The following is a 27,296-nucleotide window of genomic DNA, read 5'->3' as shown; positions in this document are numbered from 1 at the left end:
GTGAGTTCTGACTCCACAGGGAAAAGGAAGAAGATATGAATCAGAAACATGTCATTCAGAAACACGCTGGTATTTCCAGCCAATAGGCTATATTGGAACCACATATCTGCTCCCACTCTCAATCATGTGCCCTTTGAAAATCTACCAGTTACAAAGTACTGTGGATGAAACCACAAGGCAGCACAAAAAACTTTGCCTTCAACTGTGATTTTGCATTAAATCTCTCAATAGCTTCTACCACATGTCAAACTATGGCAGGATAACTGTAGCATTACTTCAATGAACCAAGATGAGCCTACCTGTGGACAAACTGCCATTTTTGACTCTGAATCTCACCCCAACTCTAACTTCACCAGAAACCGTATCTTAAACCACCAGGGCAATGACTTGAACTCTGGTTTCCTTTCAGCCAGGAGTTCCATAGGCTATCATTAATTATTCCATACTCAGAATAGTTCTCACATGTTTCCTTCCAAATGGCATTAGGTTATACATTGGTTTTTTTTTTTTTTCCAGAGAGAAAAGACTGAGCAAAAGTGATTAGTTGGAATTAGGCTTTACGAAAGAAAATGAACAGAAAAGGGGTAGAAGGAAAACGGTAGAAATAACGGGCCAAGAGTGGAGAAATAAAGCCCAATGCAGCACGTACAAGGTTGATGGCTACTGAATGCAGATGACGGGACTTAGAAGTGCTGATGTTCTTTATTGGGTAATTTTGTTACAAGTCTTACTCTGTAGATTAATGGCTATTTAGCATCATCTCTTACCCACTAACAGTATATTCCCAGTTATAACAAAGACAAGTCTTCAGAGTTTACCCTGTGTTTAAAATGTAAAGAAGCAAAGTTGCCTCTTGTTGAGAACCAGCAACTTGGGGAATGTCACTATCCATCAACATGAAAGAGCTAGCATATGTTAAGAGGAATCCTTGGAATTTATGTGAAGGAACAGAAGTCTGCAGAGTTAAATTCCCAATCCACCTGAATAAACCAACTTGATTTTAAATGTAATAACCTCCTTTGCAGCAAGTGGGATTTCTATCAACTTAGACTCTCTGGAGTTCTGCTGAGTTGACTTAAAGGAATGCTCAACTTATTCTTAAGAAATTCTTCATTTCAATATATCATTTGTGTTGCTATTGAAAAGGGGAGTGAAAGGAAACCTATAGTCAACATGTTTGAAATCATGCTAACTGTAGACATTACTTTGGTGAACAAATACTTCAGGTTTTATTCAGGTTTTGATCCATAACTCTTCCATCTTGTTAAAGTAGTCCTAGCTAAGCAACCTCCACTGTACCAACTAACCAGGCTCACCTCTGGTTCACCAGGAAAAACAATTAATATACTTAAGAAGGTTGTAGGATTAAAAAAAACTAAAACAAAAGATACATCATCAGAATTAATCTTTGAAATCTATGATGCTAGTAACCAATAGGAAAAGTGTCTCCAGGTTTACCAAAGTGTGATATTCAAGTAAAGCATCTTTTCACAGAGGGATAGGTTTATAGGTCTCCAAACCAGTTCTATAAGAATATGATATCCAAAGTAAACTAATTTTAAACTTCTTTTTAAAGGACAAGATTTACACTAATAGAGAAATAAGTCCTGCTCACCGTGTTCCTAGTTTAACTCAATAAAGAACACTCAGCTCACTTTGGTGTAAGGCTCATTGCCACACAATGAAGTAACTATAGGAGAGAAACTAGGCAAAGGTGATCTGCAAAGCAGAACCAGTGAAAAGAGGAAGCTATTGCTTGAGAAAACTGTGTCCATCCTAAAAGTCCAATCATTGTGTATTGTTGCATTACTACACAGAATGGTATTTTACGATACCAGATATCAAATGAGATGTTGAACACTTGTGCCCAGGAGATATCACTTGATCACACTGATCAAATTTTAGCTCTCTTCTCTTGCCATTTGATCAAGTTAATGAAAACTGTAATAGAAGAGTGATTTAGGCTGGATTTCCATAGTTTCTGATTCCCCGGAAGCACAATAATAAATATTATTGCTCTAGAAAGGAAGGCAGTACTGACTAGTAAACATCATCAAGAAAATACTTCAGTCCAAAACAGGAAAAGAATAAAAGCTTCTTTTATGTCTATATATGTCTTGGGTGTATCAGAATACATAGAACCTCATAGTTGCTAAAAACAAACAAAATTGGTGTGCCTGTAGAGAAAAATATTCAATATTTTAGAGTGTATTGGCTAGCAACTGCTTCTGTGGTGCTAATACCCCCATCACCACAGTTGGTGAAGTATTTAGTAGAGCCTCAATGCCCAATTGTTGGTTAAAAATACACATTCAAATACACATTGAGAGGTCGAAATAAATGTCCTCCGGTTCAGACATTCAGATTTCAAAGACATTTGTCTAATGTTTGTTTAAATATCAAACCTAGTTTCCTAAAGATACTTCATATTATTTTAATAATCCCTATGTTTAAGAAACAAGAAAATCACAAAGGACAGTAGGACAACATTCTAGTGACAACGATGACCCAGTGGACCAGAACAAAGAATATTTCATTTTGGTTTTTATATAATTTCACCATCATATGAGTCCCATGAGCTGCAGGAAGAAAATTTGCGGTGAAGGTAATGGTAAGCGATCCTCATAAATAACAATGCCCTGTCTCTGCCTTTTCTTCTCCAGGTCTCGTTCCTAAACAGTTGAAGCACTCACGCTTTGAGTTCTATGTTTACTTCTAAACCCACTGAATAACATGCCAATGTTCTGTGTTAGACTCCTTTGCCTATGATAGGGAAGGGCTAGATGACTTAGATACATACACATCTCCCTCCTCACTTCTCAAGTCATGAAGTCAGTAGCATGCTTAGCACTGGAACACATGTGAATCTGCAGTGAGCATCCTCTCAGCTGGCCCCGTCATTATCTACCATCATCTGCTTTTATGCTTCTTATAAACTCTTCCCCCTCTTATTGGTGAATGTCACCTGTTACTGCTACAGAGATGATGGCATTTAACCACATGACATTTTACAGACCTTCCTTTGCTTGTTTGATAAAGTAAAAGGCCAGATTGAACAGGACCTAGGCAAAAGACTAGAGTATCTTCTAGGAGTAAGAGGTGGCACCAACTAAAACAAAAAGCCAATGGGAAGTCAAGTCCCTTGGTTTTGCAACAAAAAGAAAACTAACTCTTCTCAAACAGCAAACAAGCCTAGAGGAGTTTCCTTCAGTCAATCTCCAGATCAAACCATGCCTCAGTAAACCCCTTGACTGCAGCATTAGGAGACCCTAAGCAGAAACCTTGATTAGTCTGTTCTGCACTGTGGCTGTAAGGAACTGTCATACAACAGGAATGCATTCCTTTTAAGCTGGTGAGTTTGTGTCAATAGTCTCTCAACAGTGAAAACCAACATAATGAGACAGCAATGGAGACTCAGGAAAGGGACAGCAATGCTAAGTGAAGGTGGAGACACAGGAAGGAGACAGATGCTCAACCATCATACTCTGTGTGACTATTAAATATTAAAGAGACGTTAATTCAAAGAAGAGCCCAGTATTTCAAACTTTCACAAATTGAGGACAATAGTGTCATATCCTAAAAGAAAAATCAAACGGATACATGTATCATAAATACTCATTTTAAAGTTTCCCAAATCTCTCCTCTTAAAGAACAATTTTAAAAACAAAAATCAGTTCAAGAGATCAAATAATTGTTCATAGCAAGGTGCTTAAGTAAGCTATAGACCACCCTCTTTTCAAACAGTGTCCTTGTCACAGGAAAACTATTAATTGCCTTAGCTGACTTTCTACTAGATAGCCTATGGGACCACCTGCATTTTGGTCACACTTCCATTGCTAGACATACTTGAACCCTGGTAGAATCAATCATCCTAGGTAAAAAGACACAATGTCAGAAATAAAAGGTAGAAGACATGTAACCGATGTGTACCAACGACTGGTTGGTTACCAAACGGAAACAATAACTGAAAGTGTGAGATCCTTTTTAAAAGGGGTTATTTTCTGTGTATATGGTGATACACACCCGTAACTGGGAGACCTGGTATCATCAAAAGAAATGAGCAAACCAACAACTACATAGCAAAGTGCTGTGATATGTAAGAGAGCTTTAAAACAAGTTCCTGAAAGGACTATAAATACGTTAGAAAATAGTAAGGACAGCTGTTAGCACCACAACAGCTTTAATCATTTAAATCTAATGCATTGCAAAGTTGCAGCATATAAAAGTAGATGAAGATTTAAGTAACAAGTAGTATTAAGAGATGTACAGTAAGGGGTGGAAGGGTGAATTTAGGAAGGAACATACATTGGTTTGTGGAAGAAAGGTGTTAATATCTCAGGAACTGTATTCATTCCCTGTATTTGAAGTTGAGGTCACATGTGACTCCCATGGAGATTCCAAAAATGTATAGTGCTCTTGAGACAGACATGGAGGCCAATGTGAAGAGAGAGAACCTAATCTGAGAGATACCACAACAAGAAAACAACATAATCAATAGGGATATTAAGCCAGGAGTTTTATCTTCTGTGCTCTACTGCTAAGTCTGTAAGACGTGTGTGTGTGGGGGGGGGGGTGCATTATAAAATGGGGAAGCATGAACCGACAAGATACAAGGTAAAGCAACTGCCTGAAAAGCCAGAGTACCAAAGTTCAGATCTTTAAGACCTAAGTACAAAGCTGAGCATGATGACATGCACCAGTGTTTGCAGTGGGGATGGGGGAGGGGGAGAAAAGAGGCAGAGGAAGCTCTAGGGTACCCATCCTTGCTTGTGTAATAAAACTCTGGACCAGTTAAACATCCTGCCTCAAACAAAAGTAGAAGTCACATACAGACTTCTATGGGAGTGCATGGTTCATACACTCCACATGTCAACACACTCATGCAGCAGAGTCAAGGTAAAGACCCAAGGATCCTTGGTTTAGGCCTGGTGTATCCTCATTCCTTATCAACACTTCAAAGTGGAACAATAACCAGCCACATGAGGAAGTAGAATACCTGAAACTGATCTGATATAACAAACATTGATTCCCCACCACCTACAGACATGAGAATAGAATGGCTCTCCTTTTTAAAAGGGTTTAAGAGCTGAGTGTTGAGTGAACTGAAAGGTCGAATGCCATGATTACTTCCATCACAAATATTAGCACTGAACTTACTACATGTCAGCAACAGTGCTGCTCTCTTTACACACATCAACCATTAAACCCCCATCATTGACCCTTGTTATAGGAACTCATGTAATTCCCAAGTCTGAAGTTCAAAAGAGTCAGGCCACCTACCCCAGGGTTAAGCTACCAACAATGGTGGAACTAGGCACTGAGCTCTAACCATTAGTCTTCTGAACATACATTCTCAACCATTTCATCCTCTAGCCAGGACCATATTTAAATACAGATTGAATGGCTCTAATTATCAAGTTTTCTGCTATGTTACAGGACTTCTGACTGCCCTTTCCAGAACCTTTTGACTTCTAGAGAGAAACAGGTGTGTCTGGCTAGTCAACAAATGGCATTAGCAAATTTGTGAAACCTGTTACCTGGTTCAAAGAAAACTAAGTATCTATTTTAAGACGTTCTCTGCAGCAACAGATGCTTAAGCTTTGGCTCTTTGATGAGATGCCAACTAGAATATCAGAAAACATACAGCTCACATCCATTACACAGAAGAAAGGACAGATAGGACTGAAATTTAACCTGGGAATGATAGATCCCGAATAGCTACATAGCATTGAGTACCATTATGAAATTAATGCCAGAGATAAGGGATGTCTGCTACCAGAAATAGAGGGACTGGAGAAAGGGCAGATAAAACTAGTACCTAGAATAGCAATTCTGAACTGAAAACTGCAGAAGTTAATTTCTTAATAAGCATCACATATGTTTTTAATTGCTACTCCTAAGTACACAGCCTTAGCTTGCCAACATGATGATAAAGGAAGTCTGGGGACTTCAAGGGTCCTCACTGATGGGTGGCTGGCTTGGCCAAGGTAGTATCTCAGAAGTGCATCAGCTGCCTTCACTCCCTAACAGAGACAAGAGGAGAAAATAAGGTAGCCACTGTAATTAAATGCAATGTATTAACAAAGACAAGTCCTCCCCTGTTAAGGGGAACACTTGAGTGTTTTTGTATTTAGTTACATGGTTTCAATAAGAAAAGGCAATGCTGAGGCCCTTAGGTTCATTAGTTTAAATAGGACAAAATTATTTGTGGACAGCAGTCTTTTTTTGGCAACTGTTCTCAATTATAAGCCTTTACAACAACATTTATCATAATTATAGTCTCCAAGGAATGTATTAACTGGATAATAAAAGCCACATATAGAAGTACTTTTAGTCCTGTGTGGTGGTTCAATAGGCATGTTTCATATGAAAGAGAATGGTAACACTTAACTAACAAGGCCTAAAATAATCTTAACAGCTCAGCATACCTCAATTTATTTTACTTCCTGGTAGCAAGTTTGTCAAGGCTTAATGCAGAATTATGATAAATCAGCCAAATTACCAGGGACCAGAACCAATGGAACAGGCTCAGCAAAACAGGAAATAAACATTAATACCTCATCTTGTCCTGTGAGCAGGGTATTTTCCAAAATGACTCCTGTCTCTAGAACTGACACTTTCACACGGTACTGGCTGATGATTCCATTTGGTTGTCGAGGTTTCCTCCAAGTAATTCTTATTTCTGTGGCTTCTACCTCTGCAATCTGTAACTCAAACACTGCTCCTGGAACTAAAAATATATAAGTGTATTTTTAGAAAAATATTAGAAAGAATAAATACATTTTCAAATGCAAAGTACTCCCTAAATCCTTAGCCCATGATATTAGATGTATAAACAGCTCTGGGAAATTTGACTAGAATAATTACTAACATATTAAAAATTAACTGTGTCATAAGGATGCCTTAAATGCATGGAAATTTAAAAATAATTGCATGTGCAGTCTTCTCAAAATATGAGGAACGGGATAACATGGAATTTTTTTCCCCCAAAGAAAAAGCCACACTGTTCCATCGCACCACATTGCTGAAACAATTTTCAGACCAGAGAGATGCTTGGGGCAAGGGCAGGGGGTAGGGGGGTTTGGACGTAAAGCACTTGCCTTCAAGACTAACAGCCTGACCTTGAGCAACTCAGTTGGATCCACAGAATTCATGATGAAAGGGAAAAAAAAGAATAGACTCCCAATTGTTGTTTTCTAACCTCTACAATCACAACATGGCATATGCATGCCTCTATAAGTTCACAAACAACAACCACCACAACAACAATAACAACAACAATCTTCCCAGAGAACCTCTTTATAAACAATTAATGCCTAGTCAAAACCTTTACTAGTCTTTACAAATATCATAACAACACAACCCAAAGCAGTATCAGGATACATGGAAATATAGTTGACACATGCAATTGACTGTCTCTTAATTTAATGCATGAACTTGAGTGAAGACGCTTATGAAGTTTGCTGAGTTTACAAGTTAGCCATGTGAGACCAACCTTTAGGCATCTTCACGTTTTGCAGTTGGGGGAAAAATATGAAAAGCAAACAACTGTTTATGTAAAGCATGGAATATTCAAAACAAGACTTGTGTTTAAAATGGCCAAGAGTAAGAGTTAGACAACCCAGTGCCATGAAGACTAAGAACCAAGGGAAAATTAGGCTGGGCATTTCATCATGTTTGTGAGTAACCTGACAACCCTCACCCCCTCACCTATAGGACAGATGAGTTTTATCTTTCCTTTATAATAACCATAAGGTTACTTTAAGAATCCAAAAAAAAAAAAAAAAAAAAAAAAAAAAACAAACAAACCAAAAAACCTCTAAGCTACATGTTCAAGAATGAGAAAATATGATATAAAAACACCTCCTTCATGGTCAAGACAGAACAGGACACTAATGTCACTTCCTTTAGTCACTGCACAGTGGACTAAAGCCAGCAAATTTCAGTTAGAAGAGAGCCACACTGCTGCAGGAATAAACAGAAAAGAAGAACTTTCTAAACAATAGATAGACGCTGAAAATGATGTCATGATTCCCAAAGTATTGTTATATCAGAAAACATATTCATATCTAATTCAAACACATAGTATGCTATAACTTTGTAGTTTTGCTCCCAATAGATTATTTTTCTTTGTCTACATGAAATTATTGGTACACAAATCACCTAGACCATGGAAAGATATAAAGTTTTCCAGATACCAACTGACTACTTTATGGCTGAATTCTGGTGGTTAAGACTCAAATATCTAGCACAGACAAAAGCTGTAATCGAAAGTGGGGGGAGGCCCAATGTCATTTGCTACAATTCTGAGTCTACAATGGAAGATCACTCTTCAGACTCCTTTCCCTGCCAATTTTCTGATCTAAGGAAAGCATAAAATTTGGTGGGAAATAGTTCTGGGGTTATGATGGAGTCATTCATGATCCCCGAATACATGTGTCATTACTCTAGGCACCTGTAAACAGGGGGAAGAATGAGGCAAAATGCTCTCTCCAACAGTTCACTTCTCAGAAATGTTGTATTGTATCAAAGTTATTGTTTCTAGCACTATCAATGTTGCTATCAATGTGTTTACCTCTGGTATATTACACAAGACTAGAAAAAGCTTTCCAGGAATTATAAATAGAGCAGCAGACACAGCAATACCTCTCTTCACCTTCCTCTACATTGTTTTGGCCTTGCTGTGTAGCAACAACCTTAGACAGCATCGTATAATGTAAATCACTGAAGAGATCAGGCATTTCCCTATTAATTCAAATTAACACATAATTCATAACTGATTTTTTTATTTAATTGGGCTACAAGTCTACCACTTGGAATATAAATGAATTGTCTCGTCCTCTTTTTGAAAGCATAGTATGAACACATTAAATACACCAGTACTATAGAAAATACACATGGATTATTAATGTCTCTTAATTTGTGAGCTACACTTATGAATAATAGCAGACAATTTTATGTATATTCATCAACAAAACTAACTTCTTAACACCTGTACATCCTTTTGTAATTCAAGTAATGATTTAAGAGGCTTTATTTTTCCTAAGAGAAAAAAACTTAGTGGGTGAAGGAAGTGGAGCAGAAGCACAGTCTTCTCTCTTTAGATGACACTTGTCTTGTATCTCACACACTCTTACAGAGAATCCAGACACGTGTGGATTAGCTTGATCCCTTTAAGAACAATACAAAATTAAAGAAAGCCAAGCACACAGGGCAATTATTCGCAGTGCAGAATCAATTCTGAAGGAGTTAGCAGCAGAAACTGAGTCACTGTCAAAACCACGTATCTGTAAGTTTGATGCAAAACTAAATAGAACCGACACAAAGTTAATAAAGGTAATTTTTGCATAATTTGAAGGTTTTCGATGAAAAGCTGTTAGAAGACGTGAAATGGGATGATTGTATTGTAAAATACATGAGAAAAACTTTCTCCATAATTAAATCTCCTCAAATTAAACTTCTATTTAAAAAGCTCAGAGAGAAGGTTAAAAACTAAACTCCACTAGGATTCATGAAAACCACAAAGTGGTGAAAATCTCAGTGATTTGCCAATAATGTTATGTATGATCTTTGGAACATTGGACAAGGCTAAATTACCATTTCTTCTCTCTTCATATCTAAGTAGGTAAGCACTCATTAAAATAGAGGTGGTGTGTGTATATAAACCTTAGGTTTAGACTCTGTATAGTTAGTACAGTCACAGCTTATTTCCTCTGATAACTACGGATCTTGAGAGTCTTTCTTGTTCATGAACTCAACCACACCGGATACAATAGACAAGCGATTCTCTTCACCAGATCAATCCAGCATTGGTCTATGAATACATGAACATCAACAAGAACCCTAGTTATCTTTAAAGGCAATAATTTAGGAGAAGTAAGCTAGTTCTAATTATTTTAAAACAGAACATCAAATACCTTTAAGATACGAGGCAGTGGATAAATAGTGTTAATTAAAATAAAACACACCTTTTTTATAATAAATACATGAAAAAGAATGAGACTCAGATATCAATTTTCACTTGACTTTAGCTAATACGGTGACCTATTTATTTCATTGTCTCATGCAAGTTGCAGCATGTTTTTCTCTTGGTTCTTCTCTGTGTAACAGCCCTGGATGTCCTGAAACTTGCTGTCCAGAACAGACTGGCCTTGAACTCACAGAAATTTGCTTACCTTTGCATCCTGAGTGCTGGGATCAAAGGTAAGTGTCATCCTGCCTGATTAGTTTCAGTAGTCCTTTATGGTACCATTAGTTACTGGGAGCAGGATTAGCTAATGTCAGAAGGGGAAACATTTTGCAGTTCCTAAAGCATTACATGAAAACCCTTCCTTCAGCTGAAGGAATGCTATTGAAGCCCCATGAAGGAAGACAGGCTTGAGCAGGTAAGACTCTTGCCTTTCCAGTTGTTGGTGGGACTCCTTGTAGTCACTGGCTACTCTCTAAAGGCCTCTAGAATGCAGTCTCTGAGATAAGCAGCTGACAGAGATTGTAGGATGAAAGGAAGAACAATTTGTTTGTCATATTCAACAACTAGAGTCATCTACTCAAGATAATTTGGGTTGCCACACAACCCATTTGAAAAATCTGCAAGAGAGTGCTTAGGAATTTATGCACTTGGTGAATTAAAAAGTGACAAAATAAAGGGAAATATATTTTAAGGGACAACAGATTCAAAAAAGGTAGCATTGCTGATTGCAACATGTTATCTAATTCTTTATCTTAGACAAATGCTAGAGAGCAAGATCAACAAGAAACAGTATTTTTATTTGCTTTGCTTTGATCTGCATGCTGCAGACTGAACCAAGTCCCTGACACATGCTAAGCATGTAGTCTGCCACTGACCTACACCCCTGCCCAGACAATTATCTAAAATTGTGGACTAAGTTATAGAGCCCCCATGATAGACTGGAAAGCATGCAAAAGTTTAAAATGCATCGAATTGTATAAGACTAGAAAATGAGATTGGCCGGGTAGCTCTGGGAGTAAAAGCATTTGCCAATAAGTCAGATCACCTGAGACTAATCCCAGACCCAAAGATAAAAAGAAAGAGCCAAACCCCACACCTGAAAGTTGCTCTCTGATTATCTCCACACACGCCCCTTGGAACAGACACATGCAAGCCACACACACACACACACACACACACACACACACACACACACACACACACACACACACACAAAAGCATGCACACAGCACACACACCACACAAGCATACACACAGCGCACACACATGCATGTGCACACAATAAATAAATAAATAAATAAATAAATAAATAAATAAATAAATAAATAAATAAATAAATAAATAAATAAATAAATAAAATAATGTTTAAAACATTGGGTGAAGGAGTAGTTTGAGAAAACCTTTGCTGTGTATTGTAACCATCCAAAATTGCTCTTAGTTTTCAGTGAAATGCTCAAAAGCATTTTTTTTTTTTTTTTGGAATAAATTAGAGAAAACATTAGGGAAATCACACAAAGCAAAGGCTCTTTGGATGGGGAAAAACACTAAAATCTCAACATTGACAAATGAAATCTTTACCCTCAAGAGGATACATTTCTATTTTAATCTATATATCCAGATTATATATACGTACAACACTATGTATATATAGATTTTTTCACTGTACATAGACAAAGTTAATGTTTCTGACAGTCTTTCAATAACAAAGGAGTATCAAGGTTTCTTTTTTTTCCTTTGAAGAGACAGATAGATAAAATTTTGTGATGGCTGCTGCCCTCTACTGGTCTAATTCACAAGTGATAATGCAATGAAAGAATGCCCAGTTGAATTGGGTAGGTAGGTATATGCATATTTGCTTAAAATATGTTATCAGTTATTGAATGTTAGCTACCACACAAACTATGGAAACCTTGTCTAGTGTTAGTTTACTCTGGAACATGGTAGCTCCTAGGCCAGTAATTGTATCTAAACAGCCATGAAGCCATTGAGCAAGTTTAGAATGAATCAGGAAAATGTAATTCGTACTTTAACAATAGATTTCACCCAAAATATTGGTGCTTAATAAGCATACTTATAATTCCTTGAGACATATTATTTTCAAATATTTTGTAAGTGCTGAGAATTTTGTACTTTGTTCACACCAGGAATCCTCGCTAGTTCAGAAAATGCCTCATCAAAATACATTGTTTTGTGTGGTGGTAATACAGGGATTTATCTGGATATGACTTATGTGAGAAAAGACATTCAGTGTCTGCTTGCTACTGTAGTTAAGCTTTTCCCTGTTGGCTGAATACTGTTGTTAAGCAGGATTAAGTGTGTGTTATTAATTTAAGACTTCTTGATGTTTTGCTTTAAAAAATAGTAATGGCTCTCTGTCACAGTGAACGGTGCCCCCTGCTCTTGGGTCTTCTCCTTTATGAAGCATGCTGTAGGGTTTGACATTCTAGAGACCACAGGCTCAGAATAAAGTGGGTAATAACTTAGCAAGGAAATTACTGATATTTAAGTACACTCAAATCAAATTCCTCTTTAAAATTACATGTTACCAATTCAATAAGTTTCACAAACATTTCAAACGTATCACACTAACCCTATGAAGGAGAAAGTTCTTACCATCTGGGGGAGTAAATACCGAAAGATTTGACTTGGGTCCAACCCCAGCACTGGTTTCCGCAGCGACATAGACATCATACATTGTGAACGGTGTGAGATGCGCAAATGCAAACCGCAGGTCTTTTGTGCTATTATCCAAAATTCGCCCTGCGTAAAGCAGAACAGACCCATAGGTTTTATGGGTATTTGATGGAATACATAATCATTTCATATCATGTATAGAAGCAAGGACAATGACCAAATTGTTAAACAAAATTTTGTTATTATGGATGAATATATTTGAAATATTTGGTTTAGTTTGATACAAATTTAAACAATAGAAACAACATGGAGAACTACGGGTACTTAAAATCACTTTTCTTATGTTTCAGAGTCCTGTTGAGTTGCTGTTTTATTTTTAGTATAGTTAAAGGAGAGATAATATTTATTATTCCTAATAAAAATAACATTTTCAACTGTGCATACTCTGACCCCTGCTTCCCTCTCCTTTGCATTTTTTAATGTTCAAGCTTTGAATTAAAAACAGGAATATGGTATCCAAGAGTTGAAACCTAACCCTAAGTAGAAAAGATGTGCATGTGTGTGTGTGTGTGTGTGTGTGTGTGTGTGTGTGTGTGTGTGTGTGCAGGCATGCCTGCACACACTGGGGCACAAGAGATAAACTATCTTTTACTTTTAGGACATTCACATATTTCAGATTTTTAGAAGCAAACATTACTTAAAATGAGTCTACTCACATGATACCTACCACAGACACTTCACAAGGAAGGGATTTGCAACTTTAAGGGACTTTTGGTGCTTTCAAATAAACAACAATGTGAGAGTTTATGTTGTTTGATCATTTCTCGAAGTAAACTTTGACAGTAACTACAGGGTCTCATATTCAGTAGGAAAAACAAAAACAAAACTAATCTTCCTGTAGAATTCCAGAATACCTCTAGTTAACTCTGACATGAGGATGCTCATGGCTTCCTGTTTGTAGGACAGAGAATCTGTTTACCACTAAAGGTCACCAACAGCATTTCGAATAACCTTTTCACAGCAGATTTGGGTTCACAATACCTTTGCATAGAGCACAGGCAGTGTGTCCAGAGAGCTGGAGATTGTAAGTCAATGGTTCGATCTAAATGGAAACCTGATTTGTCACAGTCTAGACTTAATGTTCTCTTCACTATAAATACCACTGAACATCTGTATACTCATTTATGGTGTAAGACAGAAGATCAAAAGAACTTGGTTTCCTTATTAATCTATTATAATCCATTTATGGTCTTTGGGGGAATTTGTTTATTTTTAGAGTTATAGATTATCCATGTATTTAATGGATTTCTTCAAAATAGGAAATGGAAAATTAATTGAGTCTTACCTGATGGCCCATATAATTCAACTCTGTAACTAAACTTTCCTGTGACAATAGTGGGTGGGTCCCATGAAATTGAAAAGGCCCTTCCTGTGACATTCCCTGTTATACAGTTTTGGGGTGGTCCTTCAGGCACTGAAATTATTATAGAGAAATGGAACATATGATATATATTAAGATAAAAGAGATATACCATTAAAAACAAGTAATACACTATGAAGAATTAAAAAACCACAAAAGCAAAGGATGTTTATCATGAATAAATTCAGAATAGTCCAGAATGAAACAATTTGAATAAAATATATGCAATGATCAGATTAAACTCTTTTGACAGTTTTCTAATGTACTAGTACAGCATATGATAGTGCAGTTGTCTTTATTCTACAAATTAATATAATAAAATTCTTGCCAATGTCATATTGTTCTAATGTAGCTATACGCATATTACGTATGTATAGTTATATATAATACATATATTCGGTATTTACTTTTTTCAACCAATGTGGATATTTGGCTTGAGAAACACCTTTTCTCTGGTGGACACACAGGTGAAAAGGTTAAACTTTTATGTTTTCACATTAGTATTTATCTTTGTTCTAAGAAGAAATGTATAATCTACAGATAGAAGATTTTAATATAATACTGGGAAGATAAAATTACAGGATTTAAATTTTGAAGCATATTAAATGTGGATGTATTGTTTTGTTTTAAAAAGTTGGATGGTACTGAATATGTACTCAGAGCTCTTGTCTGATATGTTTCATTTTATATGATTTGCATGAAATGATTTTGTATTGTATAGAAGTTAGAAAAGAAAATATCATTACAAAGATTCAAATATAGTTATTTAAATAAAAAATACTTACAAATTGACATGTGAAAGAAAATAATAGAACCTGACATATATGCCTTTGAGCAAAAACATAATTTTCTTTAGTGAAATCACCTTACAATATAAACTCTAGTATCTTCAAATACATAACTGTGTATGTGTATGTGTGTGTATGTGTGTGTGTGAAAGTGTGTGTGGTATCATTATGTATACTAAAATATCAGGTGAATATAAAATTCATAATATCCATACTAATCTGTCACATATGTTATTATCCACATAAACACATGTATAAATCAATTATATTTAGAAATATGAATTTTGGAGTTGGAGAGATGGTTCAGTGGTTAGGAGCACTGGCTGCTCTTCCAGAGGTCCTAGGTTCAATACCCAGCAACCACATGGTGGCTCACAACCATCTATAATATAATCTGATGCTCTCTTATGTACAGGCAGATAGAACACTCATATACATAAAGTAAACAAACAAATGTTTAGAAATTCAACCACTTAAAAGTTAATGGTCAGAATGATGTCAGTTGTACTAATTCAGTCCTAAAATCCCATAGCACAGAAGGTCAAATGACTGCCTATATTTCTAAGTATAATTTATTTTGTACACATGTTTATGTGGATACTAACATATAATGTGACAGATTAGTACTGATATTATAAACTTAGTATGCACCCAATATTTCAAGCAAGAAAAATACTGTTTATAAAAATATGAGTAGTTATTGATACTGAAATGTTAATATTAGCTCTGCTGTTTCAGGTAGTTTCTTGTAGCTCTGGAAATAGCAATGTCATGAGGAAGACTATAGATACCTAAGTTTATTTGGAAGGCAATAAAAAATTAGGAAGGATTACAAGGTCATGGATTGATAAATGTCAGTCGTACTATCTGAAGAATCTCCTCTTTCAAATGTCTTTTTCTTTTAGATGTTTAGTTTAGCAATGAAGATATTCCCAGTGGATGCCTATTATCTATTATGGGAGAAAGAGTTACTTAAAGGAAAAATAAGGTTAACAACACCACAATTATATGGGTAGAATGAAAGATTAGTCTGTAAATGGCTTCATGTCATTTTCACTTTTTCTAACAAAATCAAGCCATACCTGATTCTGGTGTTCTGACAATGGTACTGTCAATGTACCCTGCTTCAGTGGTGACAGCTGAGACTTCAAAGAGATACGTTGTGTATGGTCTCAAGTGAGTCACCACAAAACTGATGGGCTCTTTCCACACAGAGCTGATCTTATTCCGTGCCACTGTGCTGGATGAATGTGTAGTACGAACTGTAGGTGTGACTCTACCAAGGGTTGGAGAGGGGCTGGTTGTACTCCACAGAAAAGAGTCACTGTTCTCCTAGTGAGGGAAGGAAACACAGGAGGAGCACTCACCCTGTATCTCTAGGTAAACATAAGAACACTACTCATTCATTTTCTTTATAATATAAATATTATTTCTTATTATGTGTGAAATATTAACACACTACCCTTCATTAAAAAGTGCTAGATTTTAATTATAGTTGTTAATGTCTACAATGTTAAGACAAAGGCTAATGTCTATTGTATTCATTATATTTCAATCTTGAAATCCTACATAGAATGTAATGTAGGATAAAAAAGGAGATAACAGAGCAGCTAAATCATCAACACAAAATTTTAAAATTCATGTTAACCCAATAGAGCAAAAAAAAAAAAAACTAAGATAATTTCAATCTGTGTTCTTGACTGTTCCTATTATTTTTAATCATAAGTACTTAAGTAAAACAAAACAACAAAATTGTTACCTTCCCAGATATTACGGTGGATATGCATGTGTGTGTGTGTGTGTGTGTGTGTGTGTGTGTGTGTGTGTGTGTTCAAAGGGATCTTAATTTGAAGTAGAAGATTTTTAGACTTCACTAAACTATTTAAAACAAAATAATGCTGTTTTGCTATTTCTCCATCAGTAATAACATGATAAAAGATATCCCAAAGGTAACTTTGGAAAGCATGGTATGAAGAAATACCATAGTATCTCTGAAGGTTTCACATCAATGACATAAATGGCAATATTTTCACAAAGATATGCCACCAAGCAGCCCACCAGTTTAATCTATCATTGACTGTATACAGGTACTTTCTTCTATGGCACATGGACTTGTGGTCTGTACAACAGTAGGGATGGCGTGTTCACACCTTGGGGACTCATAAAGTATCCGCCCAACAGGAACATCAAGCCCTACCACATTGTCTATTCTCACCTCTCCTTCCTCTACTGCCAAAACAATGGTGCCCCATTCCTGACATCTCTGTATTATGCCCTAGAGATATTCTCTTCCCATCTGTAACTTTCACCCCTAAAATACAGGTCTACATAGCATGACACTGTAGCCCAAGAGTATATCTCTACAATGTAAGAAAACTTGAATATGTAAACATAATAAGAATTTTGACATGTGACATGTTACATCACACTCACATTACATTCCGGTAACTTCCCAGACAAAATGTCCTCTACTTTGATAGAGACATCCTTCACTACTATGCCACTCCTGGCATGTTTGACACTGATCTTGAAGCTGGTGATTTTGCCATTCGGTTGCCGCGGTAAATACCAAATCAAGTTCACTGCAGAAGAGTTAAGAGCTTCCACTGTGAGGTTCACCACTTTACCTGGAGCTGGACGTAGAAAGGGTTAAAGGAAGAGGGAAATCGTTGTAAAATTTGCAATGCTGCTTGTGTTCTTCAGGGATATTACATTTCTGCCTGATATGAAATGAAATATGTAATACATGAATAAAATCAACTTTCTAACAAACTTTATATGTATATGTGTGTATTTGTTTCACCTTAGAATGTTTTACAAAATGTGTTGAATCATGTCTACACATTTCGGAATTATTGGTCCATCCTATCTATTCACTCAAGGAGGATTTAAAATACACATGAAAACTATTAAATTAATAGTTTTGATGAATAAAAAACAGGCATGGGATGAAAATTTACTCTTTAATATTTTGGAACTATGTAGGCACTGTAGAAGTTGGAAAAATAAAAATTCAAAATATTCAAAATTCACATCCAAAAATGCTATAAATATCTAGTGTCTAACACCAAGTAGATATTCAATTAGTAGCTCATGATTTTTATTATGAGTTTTATATATCATCAAAATCAACCATTTCTTCAAATTTCTTATCTATTATTATCTATAATGATAATTTGTATGTTTGGTTTCTGTGACAAATGTATTACATCAGAATAAATGTGCACATAAAATAGGTATGCATATAGATAATCAAGATTTTTCAGATTATACAATAAAACAAAAATGATTGAGGTCAGACTGCATCCAACAATAATGGCGACTAGTATTAAGATGTTAAATGGTTAGAATTTTCATTGTGCCCAAAAACAGCAAAATCTGTTCCATAAAAAAAAAAATACGAAGGTAGGTCCTCAGAAGAAAGATTCAATACAAGTTAGACAGTGAGAATGAAGAAGTTACAAGCAAATGCTTTTTAATGACAAAAAAACATTATTACAGTTATTGAGAATGGTTACTATTAGCTAAAATAATGGGTGGAAATTTTTCTTAAGGAGAATCGATAAAATGAAGTTGAAGAAGTTTATTAAACTTTGAATATTTAATTTATTTGTTGTATATGAAACTAATAAAAGTAAAGGGGCTAAGATTGTTAAATACACTATACTGTACAACTATAAAATCATTTTTCATGAATGTTAATCCTTTTTAAATTTTATCATTGTGATGATATTAGTATTCTTGAATACTTATTTATCAGTGATAGCTTGCACACAGACACAGTTCCAGATGCTCCTTAAAAGAGTTAAAGAGCAGGGGTAGAGGTCTCTCCTTTAATCCCAGCACTCAGGAGGCAGAGGCAGGCAGATCTCTGGTTTCAGGCCAGCTTGGTTTACAGAGTGAGTTCCATGACAGCTAGGACTACACAGAGGAACCTTGTCTCCAATAGATAGATATCTATCTATTGTCTCCAATAGATAGATAGATAGATTATACAATAAAACAAAAATGATTGAGGTCAGACTGCATCCAATAGATAGATAGATAGATAGATAGATAGATAGATATCCAATAGATAGATAGATAGATAGATAGATAGATAGATAGATAGATAGATAGATAGAGGGATAGAGGGATGATGGATGGATGGATGGATAGATGGACGGATGGATGTATGTAAAAATGATTAAATAGAAAGAATTTATAAGGCAACCCCCTCTTTTATTTCATTCTGAAGCTTGGTTTCCAAAGACAGAAAGCCATAGCATTAATCAAATAGCAAAATGTTAAATCTTTCTGACTTTCTCTATTTAAATATTCTACTTGTTAATTGTATTTATTAGCATACCATTATTTGTAGATTATCTATAAAGATTCCATACACTTTGATCCAACTATAGGTTTACTATAAAATACCAAAAGTCTTACATATCAAGACTTTGATGTTTCTTTGGCTGGTTGGTTTTGGTGGTGGTGGTGTTTTAGGATTTTTTTTGTTTTATTTTGTTATGTTTTGTTTCATTTCCTACATTCCTATTTTGACATTGAGATATAAGTTATCCCTTTAATATTTCAATTTGAAATAAATTATATATTTACTTGAAAAAAGTATCCTAAGGAGTTAAGTACTGGGCTTTTAATGTTGGTGAACAGAAGATTATTCATTCATCTTGGTTTCACTGATTAGTTTGTATCTATTTCTCTTTAGCCTACATTTTTTTTCATCAGAAAACAATTTTTCCTCATTTGATAATTACACATTCAATGTGTAGAATTTAACATATCTTAAGCAGCAATTTGATTGCTGAATGGACCACTTATTTTCTTCTATACTAACTGTTGTAGCCTCTTGATATACCAGGACTCATGCCCAATTACATTTAGCAATTGGGAGAATTTTAGTTTGACATATACAACATAATGCAAAAAATCATAGACATCATTGTATAGTCTTATACCTGGCATGGTAATTCACATATTTGCTCATTTTATCCCATTAGAATATAAGATCCATGGTAAATATTTGTTAATTGGAGATAGTATTGTCTAATTCACTATTTCTCTTTATATTCATTTGATATTGACAAGGTATTTTGGTTATCTAAGGAGGAAATGAAAATTCATTGAACACCAAGATTTGCAAAGTGGGTTAAGACCCTGGATACATTTCACAAAAGTAATTTCAGGAGATACTGGTAAACGTAGACATTACTTGGAGCAAGGAACTGATAATGAGATCAAAGTTCCTCTCAGCCTCAAGAGGAAGGGAGATGAATAAACTGGTTTGATAATGGCTGACTCTTACAGATTGATATGCTGATCACCAAAGTCTGAAATTTAATTTCTGACATCACAAAACACCTATATCCCTGGTGCTAAGGGTGAAAGAGATAGAAGTGTACATGGAAAAAGTGGATTTACATTGTAAGATCCAACGAGAAACAAGGCCTTCTGAACACTACAGGATCCATGCACAAATGAATTCATGGATACTGTGGCAGCATGCACATTCTACACCAGATGAAGTACCAGTGTTCAGAAAAATAGACACACATTCCTATCCATAACCCAGAAGATGTCTCCAGCTGACAAATAAAGCATTAGATCTCTCCAGTGGAGCCTAACTAGGTATACAACCCACTCTTAAGAGGAGGCCCCATAGACATAAAATTTATAAAGACTGTTTTAATAAATGTTTAACCTCTTCTCTTGTCACAAAAACGTGTATGTATTTGAAGAAATATGAATGAGTCATCAATGTACCCAAATATCCTCAAAGGTGTCTTAAAGTAGCCCATGATGATGCTTACCTGTAAGCCAGGACACCTATGAAGAACATCCTAAGTCTAAGGCCAACCTGGATGGCCGAGTGACTTTAAGGTCAGCCAGGGCTTCAGATAAAGAACTTTCCTTAAAATAAATAAGTTAAATTAAAATAGAGTGGTTTGCCTGAAATAATAATGGATGCTTTTTCACTCCATTTGTGTGTATGCATGTGTGCGCATGTGCGAGAGTGTGTGGGATTCCAAATGCTCTGCCTCTAAGATGGTAATTAGAAAGGACATTTTTTTCCAGAGTATTTTTAATGTCTCAAATAACTAAAAGGATTTAAAAGCCATTCTCAATAATTTTGTACATATTACATCACATTTTCATTACATTCCAATTTTTCAAATGATAAGAACTCATGATTAAATTAACTTAGACTCAATGGTTTAGGAAAATTACCACTTTCTGCAGTTTGAAAAAGAAATGGGTCACTAAACACTCCAATGCCAGCACTGTTTTCGGCAGCAACCTGAAAGAGATCAGAGGATTTTTTTGTTCAAAAATAATACAATGTTTACTTCCCCACAAGGTAAACTCTAGAGTGATCTTTCTGTAATTCTTACAACAGTCCCCAACTAGAAAGCATCATGCGGGGATGGGAGCATTTCATGTAATCAAACTAGAAAAAGGTCTGGTCAACATCCTTTAGATGAAAACACAAACAAACAAACAAACAAACAAAAAACTGGACAAGAGAAAACAGTAGGCATGGTCAGGGTCATACAAGAAATAATGGTACAACATGAATTCAGTTGTAATTCATGTTCCAAAGCTCAGTCTTTTCCTATATATACTATATGTACTATACATAGAACAGGCTTTACGTATGACATCAGACCTTAAGCCTCACACTCTATATAACTGGGCAAATGAATCGTCAGAGAAAGTATGAGTGAAAAATGAATATGCTTGATGAACAACATAGAATACAAAGTTAAAATTTAACAGGCACACAAACTAACTCTTATTTGCATGATTTAGTGAAATCGCTCAATGGACAGAGAAGATGCTGTGAACACCTTTAAAACTCCTGAGCTTTTACAAAGGTATGACTCAACAGTCTTGTAGTTTTTCCACAGATGGGAAACTTGAGGCAATTTGCTTAATTCTCCTGAGGCACTTTTTTTTTCATATTTGACTGAGAATAATAATTTACCTATGCTACGGGGTTTTGCTGAGACTAACTGGAATAATATACATAGACCTCTTAACAGGCTTTCCCCATAGGTATTAGTTATACTGACAGTCAACTGTAGCGTGCCAAATTCTCCTTGGAATTCATCAATGGCTAACATTTATTTGAGAAGAGAAAATGTGACAACATGATTTATGAAGTGAGAGATGAAACATAGGCTAGAGACTTCTTAGCAAGCCTGGAATAAGATTTATCTATTTATTTTATGTATGTGAGTACACTGGGCTAAAGAGGTGATAGCTCAGTGGTTAAGTGCACTGACTGCTCTTCCAGAGGTCCTGAGTTCAATTCCCACCAACCACATGGTGGCTCACAACCATCTGTAACAGGATCTGCTGCCCTCTCCTGGTGTGTCTGAAGACAGTGACAGTGTACCCACATACATAAAATAAATAAATCAAATCTTAAAATAAAAAACAAGCCTGAAATAAGAGAATTCAGAGAAATGAAATGCAAACTCATAAAAAGAGATCTGAGCATAACTAGTCCGGGCAAATCGGCCTTCTCTCAGCAATAATTTCTTACATTAAATTTAATATTTATTTGTTATGCCTAGGTATGTATTTATGATAGCAGTTAAATATGTGCATGTCTGTAGAAAATATACTTTACAGTTTTCAGATGTCAAAACCCTTCTTGCAAAATCTCTGCCATTCTGTCTTAGCATTAGGAAAGGCCACCACAGTTACAAAGGCCACAAATCAGCATTTACAAATTTTCTTCTCTATGCTCATTCATTTTCAAGACTCAATCAAAAGATGCATGTGCTGAGGCTGGGAAGATGGCTCAGAAAATAAGGGTGCTTCCCCCCAAGAATGACAACCTGAGTCAGAGCTCTAGAACCCTTGAGGTGGAAGGAAAAATCAACTCCCACAAATTGTCCTTTGACTTCAACACATGGACACTTGCAACATGACACACATGTCCCCATACAGCATAATAAATAAGTAAGTAAGTAAATAAATGAATAAATAAAAATATCCTAAAGAGAGATGTGTTTTCTTTTTAAAGTTGGAAACATAAAGGAGCCAAGAAGATAGCTCTGTTCTTTAGTTTCTCATCTGCAAACATTTCTACTTAATCTAACAGTACTGCTTTGTGCAAGATCCTCTTATTTCAAATATTCAAATAAATCATTAAATTGTGAACACTTAGTGTTGCAAAGTATCATACACTTGTAGAAACACCAAAGGGTAAGTGTTGAGTGGCTGTTTATTGAGTGAAACAGAATTGAAGATAGTTTTTAGTAAAACTGCTGCTTTGAAGGTTTTGAATCCATTACTTAAAAGTAATGTCTTTCTAAATGTAACAGAGTTAGAGAAAATAATAGCAATGCTAAGCTTAAGTCTGATTTAAAAAGATCAGCATTTTAGTCTGGGATATGGATTAGTGGCTGAGCATTTGCTAGCATGCTCTGGGTTCTCTCTTTGCACAGCTAAACATTTCATGTAATAAATAAATGGCATGTAATATTTTTCATTCTGAAAGCTAAAGTAGTTACTTTAAGCTCAATTTGTTTTCCATGAAAGATACTAAGCTAAAGCTTTTTTTTTTTTTTTTTTTTTTTTTAGTGGATAATAGGTAAATATCCATCTGCATAGAAAAGAAGAAAGATTACAATCCTTCACCAGGCTTTGCATATGTGTTTGCATGTTGAACACATGATAACTTGTCACTCTTTGATGGCTTGGTTCATTCAGCTAGCAGACTTACAAGTTGGGCAAAACTCACTTTCTTCGTGGTTTTACTGTCTCAATGCTCAGCATGTACTCACAGAATATTTACCTTAATCTCATATGTTGTTCCGGGATTGAGGTTGGTGAGAAGAACCTCCAGACTGTCTGGCTTCGCTCTCGCTTGGGTATACACTGTCTGCAGCCATGGACACACTTCCTTGTATTTAACAACATAAGATATGATTCTTCCATTTGGGTTAGGAGGAGTATTCCATGAAAGAAGAATCCCAGCAGAGCCAACTCTTTCCCCGGCTAGGAAGACTGGAGGCCCTGGTTCTAGTTTTTGAAAAAAAAAATCATGTAATTAAACGATCAAACAATTATTCTATTTTCACCAAAAAAGTAAAAAATTTTAAAGTATTTACAAATGTAAACTTTTGACATTCCCAGAAATCAGTATGAATTTATTCTTCCTACAGCTTTGGGGGAGAAAAAAGGACTAAGTAATATTATTTTCAGTAACACCACAAACATTCTTTTCTAGGAATGTAAAATATGGAATGCAATCAGACACTACGTGCCAAACATACTTTTCATACTACGCCATCTTTTGAAAGGCTTTGTTAATGCCAGACATACCTGCAAGAAGCAAGAAGACAAGAAACAGCCTTACAAACCAAATGGTCTTTCCTTAAGGAGTATAGCGAGTTTGTTTTCTTGACACCAATAATCCAAATATCACCATTCACAGACTCTCTAATCCACCTCACAAACAAAAACAATGATCTTTTCTCTTTGACAGGAAAGGAGAGCAGGATTACCCACAGAAGACAAATTGTAAACATGTTCCTAACTTTCCATTTCACTTTGCTCTTTACTGATTTTACACACATGAAGCAAACACTGCCGGTTTAAATGTTTCTATCCACCAGAGTCACAAGGAACAGAAACATTTAATGAAAAGTAAGTTAGAACAGGGACTCACTTGTCACATTTGCTGCCAGTGTTCTGCTCACAGGGGAGCTGTAAGTTGTGGCAGAAACTGAAGATAGTGTCACATCGGACCCAGTGTCATAGACAGAACTGGAAATGTCAACCTAGAACATCAAAGTTACATACATACCACGTTATTTCTGAAAAGCGAGTTAAAATAATAAATTTCACATCATTTACAAAGTTAACACTTTTCTACATAAACTGTGGTAGCACAACACAGCAAAACCAAAAGTTCCATATTACTATAAAATATGAATTTGTTATGTAATATAACTGTTTTCTAACCTAAAATAAAATGAGAATTTGCAAAATATCCTGTGTAATCAGACTCTAAATCAATATTGCTACCTATGCCAGCTCCTTGTCAACATGGAAACACTAACATCTTCAAAATATCTAGAGCCTCTTACTCAGCCTCTTATATTTAAAGAGAACATATGAATGAATTACCTGCGACTCTGAAGGTCCAATGAAAAGGAAAAGAAAAAAGAAAAGAAAACCCATCATTATTACATTTTTTTCTAGCAGTACAATCACATCGATGGCTCTAGAGAGAAATGTTGCCTGCATTAATGATTTAAAGTCAGAGCCTCCTGGTAAGTGCACAATTAATGAGCCTGGATTACTCAATAGCTCTGCCCTTCCTTTGTTAAACTATTTATGAACTCTTGGATGGATAACTGTAGGTTCAGTGCACACACACACACACACACACACACACACACACACACACACACACACAGACATAAACACAAAGCGGGGCAGGGAAAGAGAGAGAGAGAGAAAACACCAGGATGCTGAAACTTCTTAATTTGTCTACTTCATGTGCTTTTAAAACCCTCACAAGGAAAAAGTTTTCATACTTTAGGACTTTCAGGAATTTCCTGCCAAGACCAAATATAAATACATGTGGGCCAGCCAACTGCTAGAATGAAAACTAGACCCGATATTCTCCACCTCCAAGATCTGTGATAGGAACAAAGCCACAGCCAGGAATGAGATCCACTAGAAAGCTCTCTCCTCACAGCCCAGGACAGACTCTAGGGCAGAGCAAAGCATCCTGTAGACACAGGGAAGCCTTTATGATTTACAGCGTTTTCCAGTTCTGATATTGAAAATTAGAGGCTCAAATATAGCTGTTTTCTTAAATGTTCCAAAAATTTTGAAAATCAAGAGCCTACAGTTACATTTTTAAATAATCAGCTTGTTAGAAAACAGTGACTACCAAGTGACCTTTCTGTACAGATGTCATGAAAATGTATCTTCAATGACATTTACTTTTCTGAATTTTAACATAATTATAAGAGCTAACTAATGAATTCATTTTTGTTCCTAGGATATCCCTTCATAGTATATCATTTGCTTTGTTGTTTTTTAGCGTTTCTCTACTGCATGAACATTAAAATCATTTTAAAATTCAATGTAGAGTACCTGATTGACTAGATACTTTCCCACGGCAGATAACTTGGGGAAATGTGACAAAAATTCATACATTTCATATTAATAGTCAGGTACTTTTTAACAGTCAGTTTACGTGCTGGAAGTGAAATTAGATTTTAAGTGATGAACACCAATTGTATTCACGATTACAGTCATGTTATTCTACCTTTGTTTTTACTCTTGTTTCTGCTGCCGGTCATCATTAACCAGAACTTCCAACACATGGCGTCTTGCTAGTGGGTTATATATGTGCTCTGCATTGTCACTGCAGCAGATTTCAAACAATATAGGCCAAAGCTTGTCAAAACACATCTGATACAGACCCAAGCCAACACCAAAGAGACAGGGTCTGGAAGAAATCTCTAAATCCCATTTATCATTTTAAAGGTCCACCTATAGAGATGATTTGACACCTCTATCATTCAAAATGTAGACTTCATAACAAAAGTGTTATAGACTCATGTAAATTTGAAAGTATAATATTTTTCAGCTATTTTTCTTATTATGTATTTATTTTAGTGTGTGTGTGTGTGTGTGTGTGTGTGTGTGTGTGTAGTGGTTTGATTAAAAATGTTTCCCATGGACCCAGACATTTGAATATTTGGTCCCCAAATGGTGGCACTATGTGGAAAATCTTAGGAGCTGTGACTTTGTGAGAGAAAGCAGGTCACTGGTGGAAGGTTCTGAGAATTTAGGATCTCTCCATTCCTGGTGCACACTCTCTGCTTTCTCCTTGTGGTAATAGATGTGCACTCTCTGTTGATCCCATGCCGGTTCCCTGTTTTCAGGATTCCCTGCCATTATGGATTCTCATCGCTTGGAAACTGTGGGCCCAAATAAACTCCCTTTTGTAAGCTGCCTTAGTCCTGGTGTTTCCTCATAGCAATAGAAAAGCATCTAAAACAGTGTACGGTGGTGGTTACGTGTGACATGTGCAGGTCTCAGGATAACTTTTAAGTGTCAGCACTTTCCATCTTCAAAGTTGTTTCTGGGAATCACATTTGGATCACCAGGCTTGGAAACAGAAACTTTTATCCAGTGAACTAAATTGTAAGCATGACAATACTTTTAGAAGTTTATCTTCTCTACAACACTTTCATCTGATAACATTTCTTTTCTATTGGGCACACTTTCTCAACAGGTCAGAAATTCTCTGGGCATCCATTTAATGAGTCCTATTACTTACAAATATTATAAACAGATAAAAAGCAGGAAAAAAAGCAACTGGCAATTACATTATTTTGTTGTGACTATCTGCTGGATCTATTCTAGGTCATTCTGTTTATAAACCTAACACAAGTCCTTCATATCCTTAAATTACAGAGAAAAATGGCAATTAAGATGGTGA

At 35.8% G+C, this 27,296-nt stretch overlaps 1 protein-coding gene across 1 annotated transcript in view; it reads right to left on the bottom strand.

Annotated features, from left to right (window-relative positions):
* PTPRQ (protein tyrosine phosphatase receptor type Q) overlaps positions 1 to 25,027 on the bottom strand; it is a gene marked incomplete at its 3' end in the record, with an annotated part of 172,944 nt that extends 147,917 nt beyond the window's left edge. Inside the window, exons 1-9 of the mRNA XM_080935336.1 lie at positions 24,959 to 25,027; positions 24,498 to 24,609; positions 23,622 to 23,848; positions 21,041 to 21,110; positions 17,246 to 17,445; positions 15,895 to 16,144; positions 13,950 to 14,078; positions 12,584 to 12,730; positions 6,558 to 6,730 (exon numbers count right to left, since the gene is read on the bottom strand). Of these exons, the coding sequence (XP_080791462.1) occupies positions 6,558 to 6,730; positions 12,584 to 12,730; positions 13,950 to 14,078; positions 15,895 to 16,144; positions 17,246 to 17,445; positions 21,041 to 21,110; positions 23,622 to 23,848; positions 24,498 to 24,609; positions 24,959 to 25,015 (1,365 nt within the window). The 5' untranslated portion in view covers positions 25,016 to 25,027. The remainder of the gene's footprint in view (positions 1 to 6,557; positions 6,731 to 12,583; positions 12,731 to 13,949; positions 14,079 to 15,894; positions 16,145 to 17,245; positions 17,446 to 21,040; positions 21,111 to 23,621; positions 23,849 to 24,497; positions 24,610 to 24,958) is intronic.
* Between the last annotated feature and the right edge of the window lie 2,269 nt (positions 25,028 to 27,296).

Source organism: Micromys minutus (assembly GCF_963924665.1).
Source record: "Micromys minutus genome assembly, chromosome: 22".
Taxonomy (NCBI): domain Eukaryota; kingdom Metazoa; phylum Chordata; class Mammalia; order Rodentia; family Muridae; genus Micromys; species Micromys minutus.
This window is presented reverse-complemented; position numbering and strand designations above follow the sequence as displayed.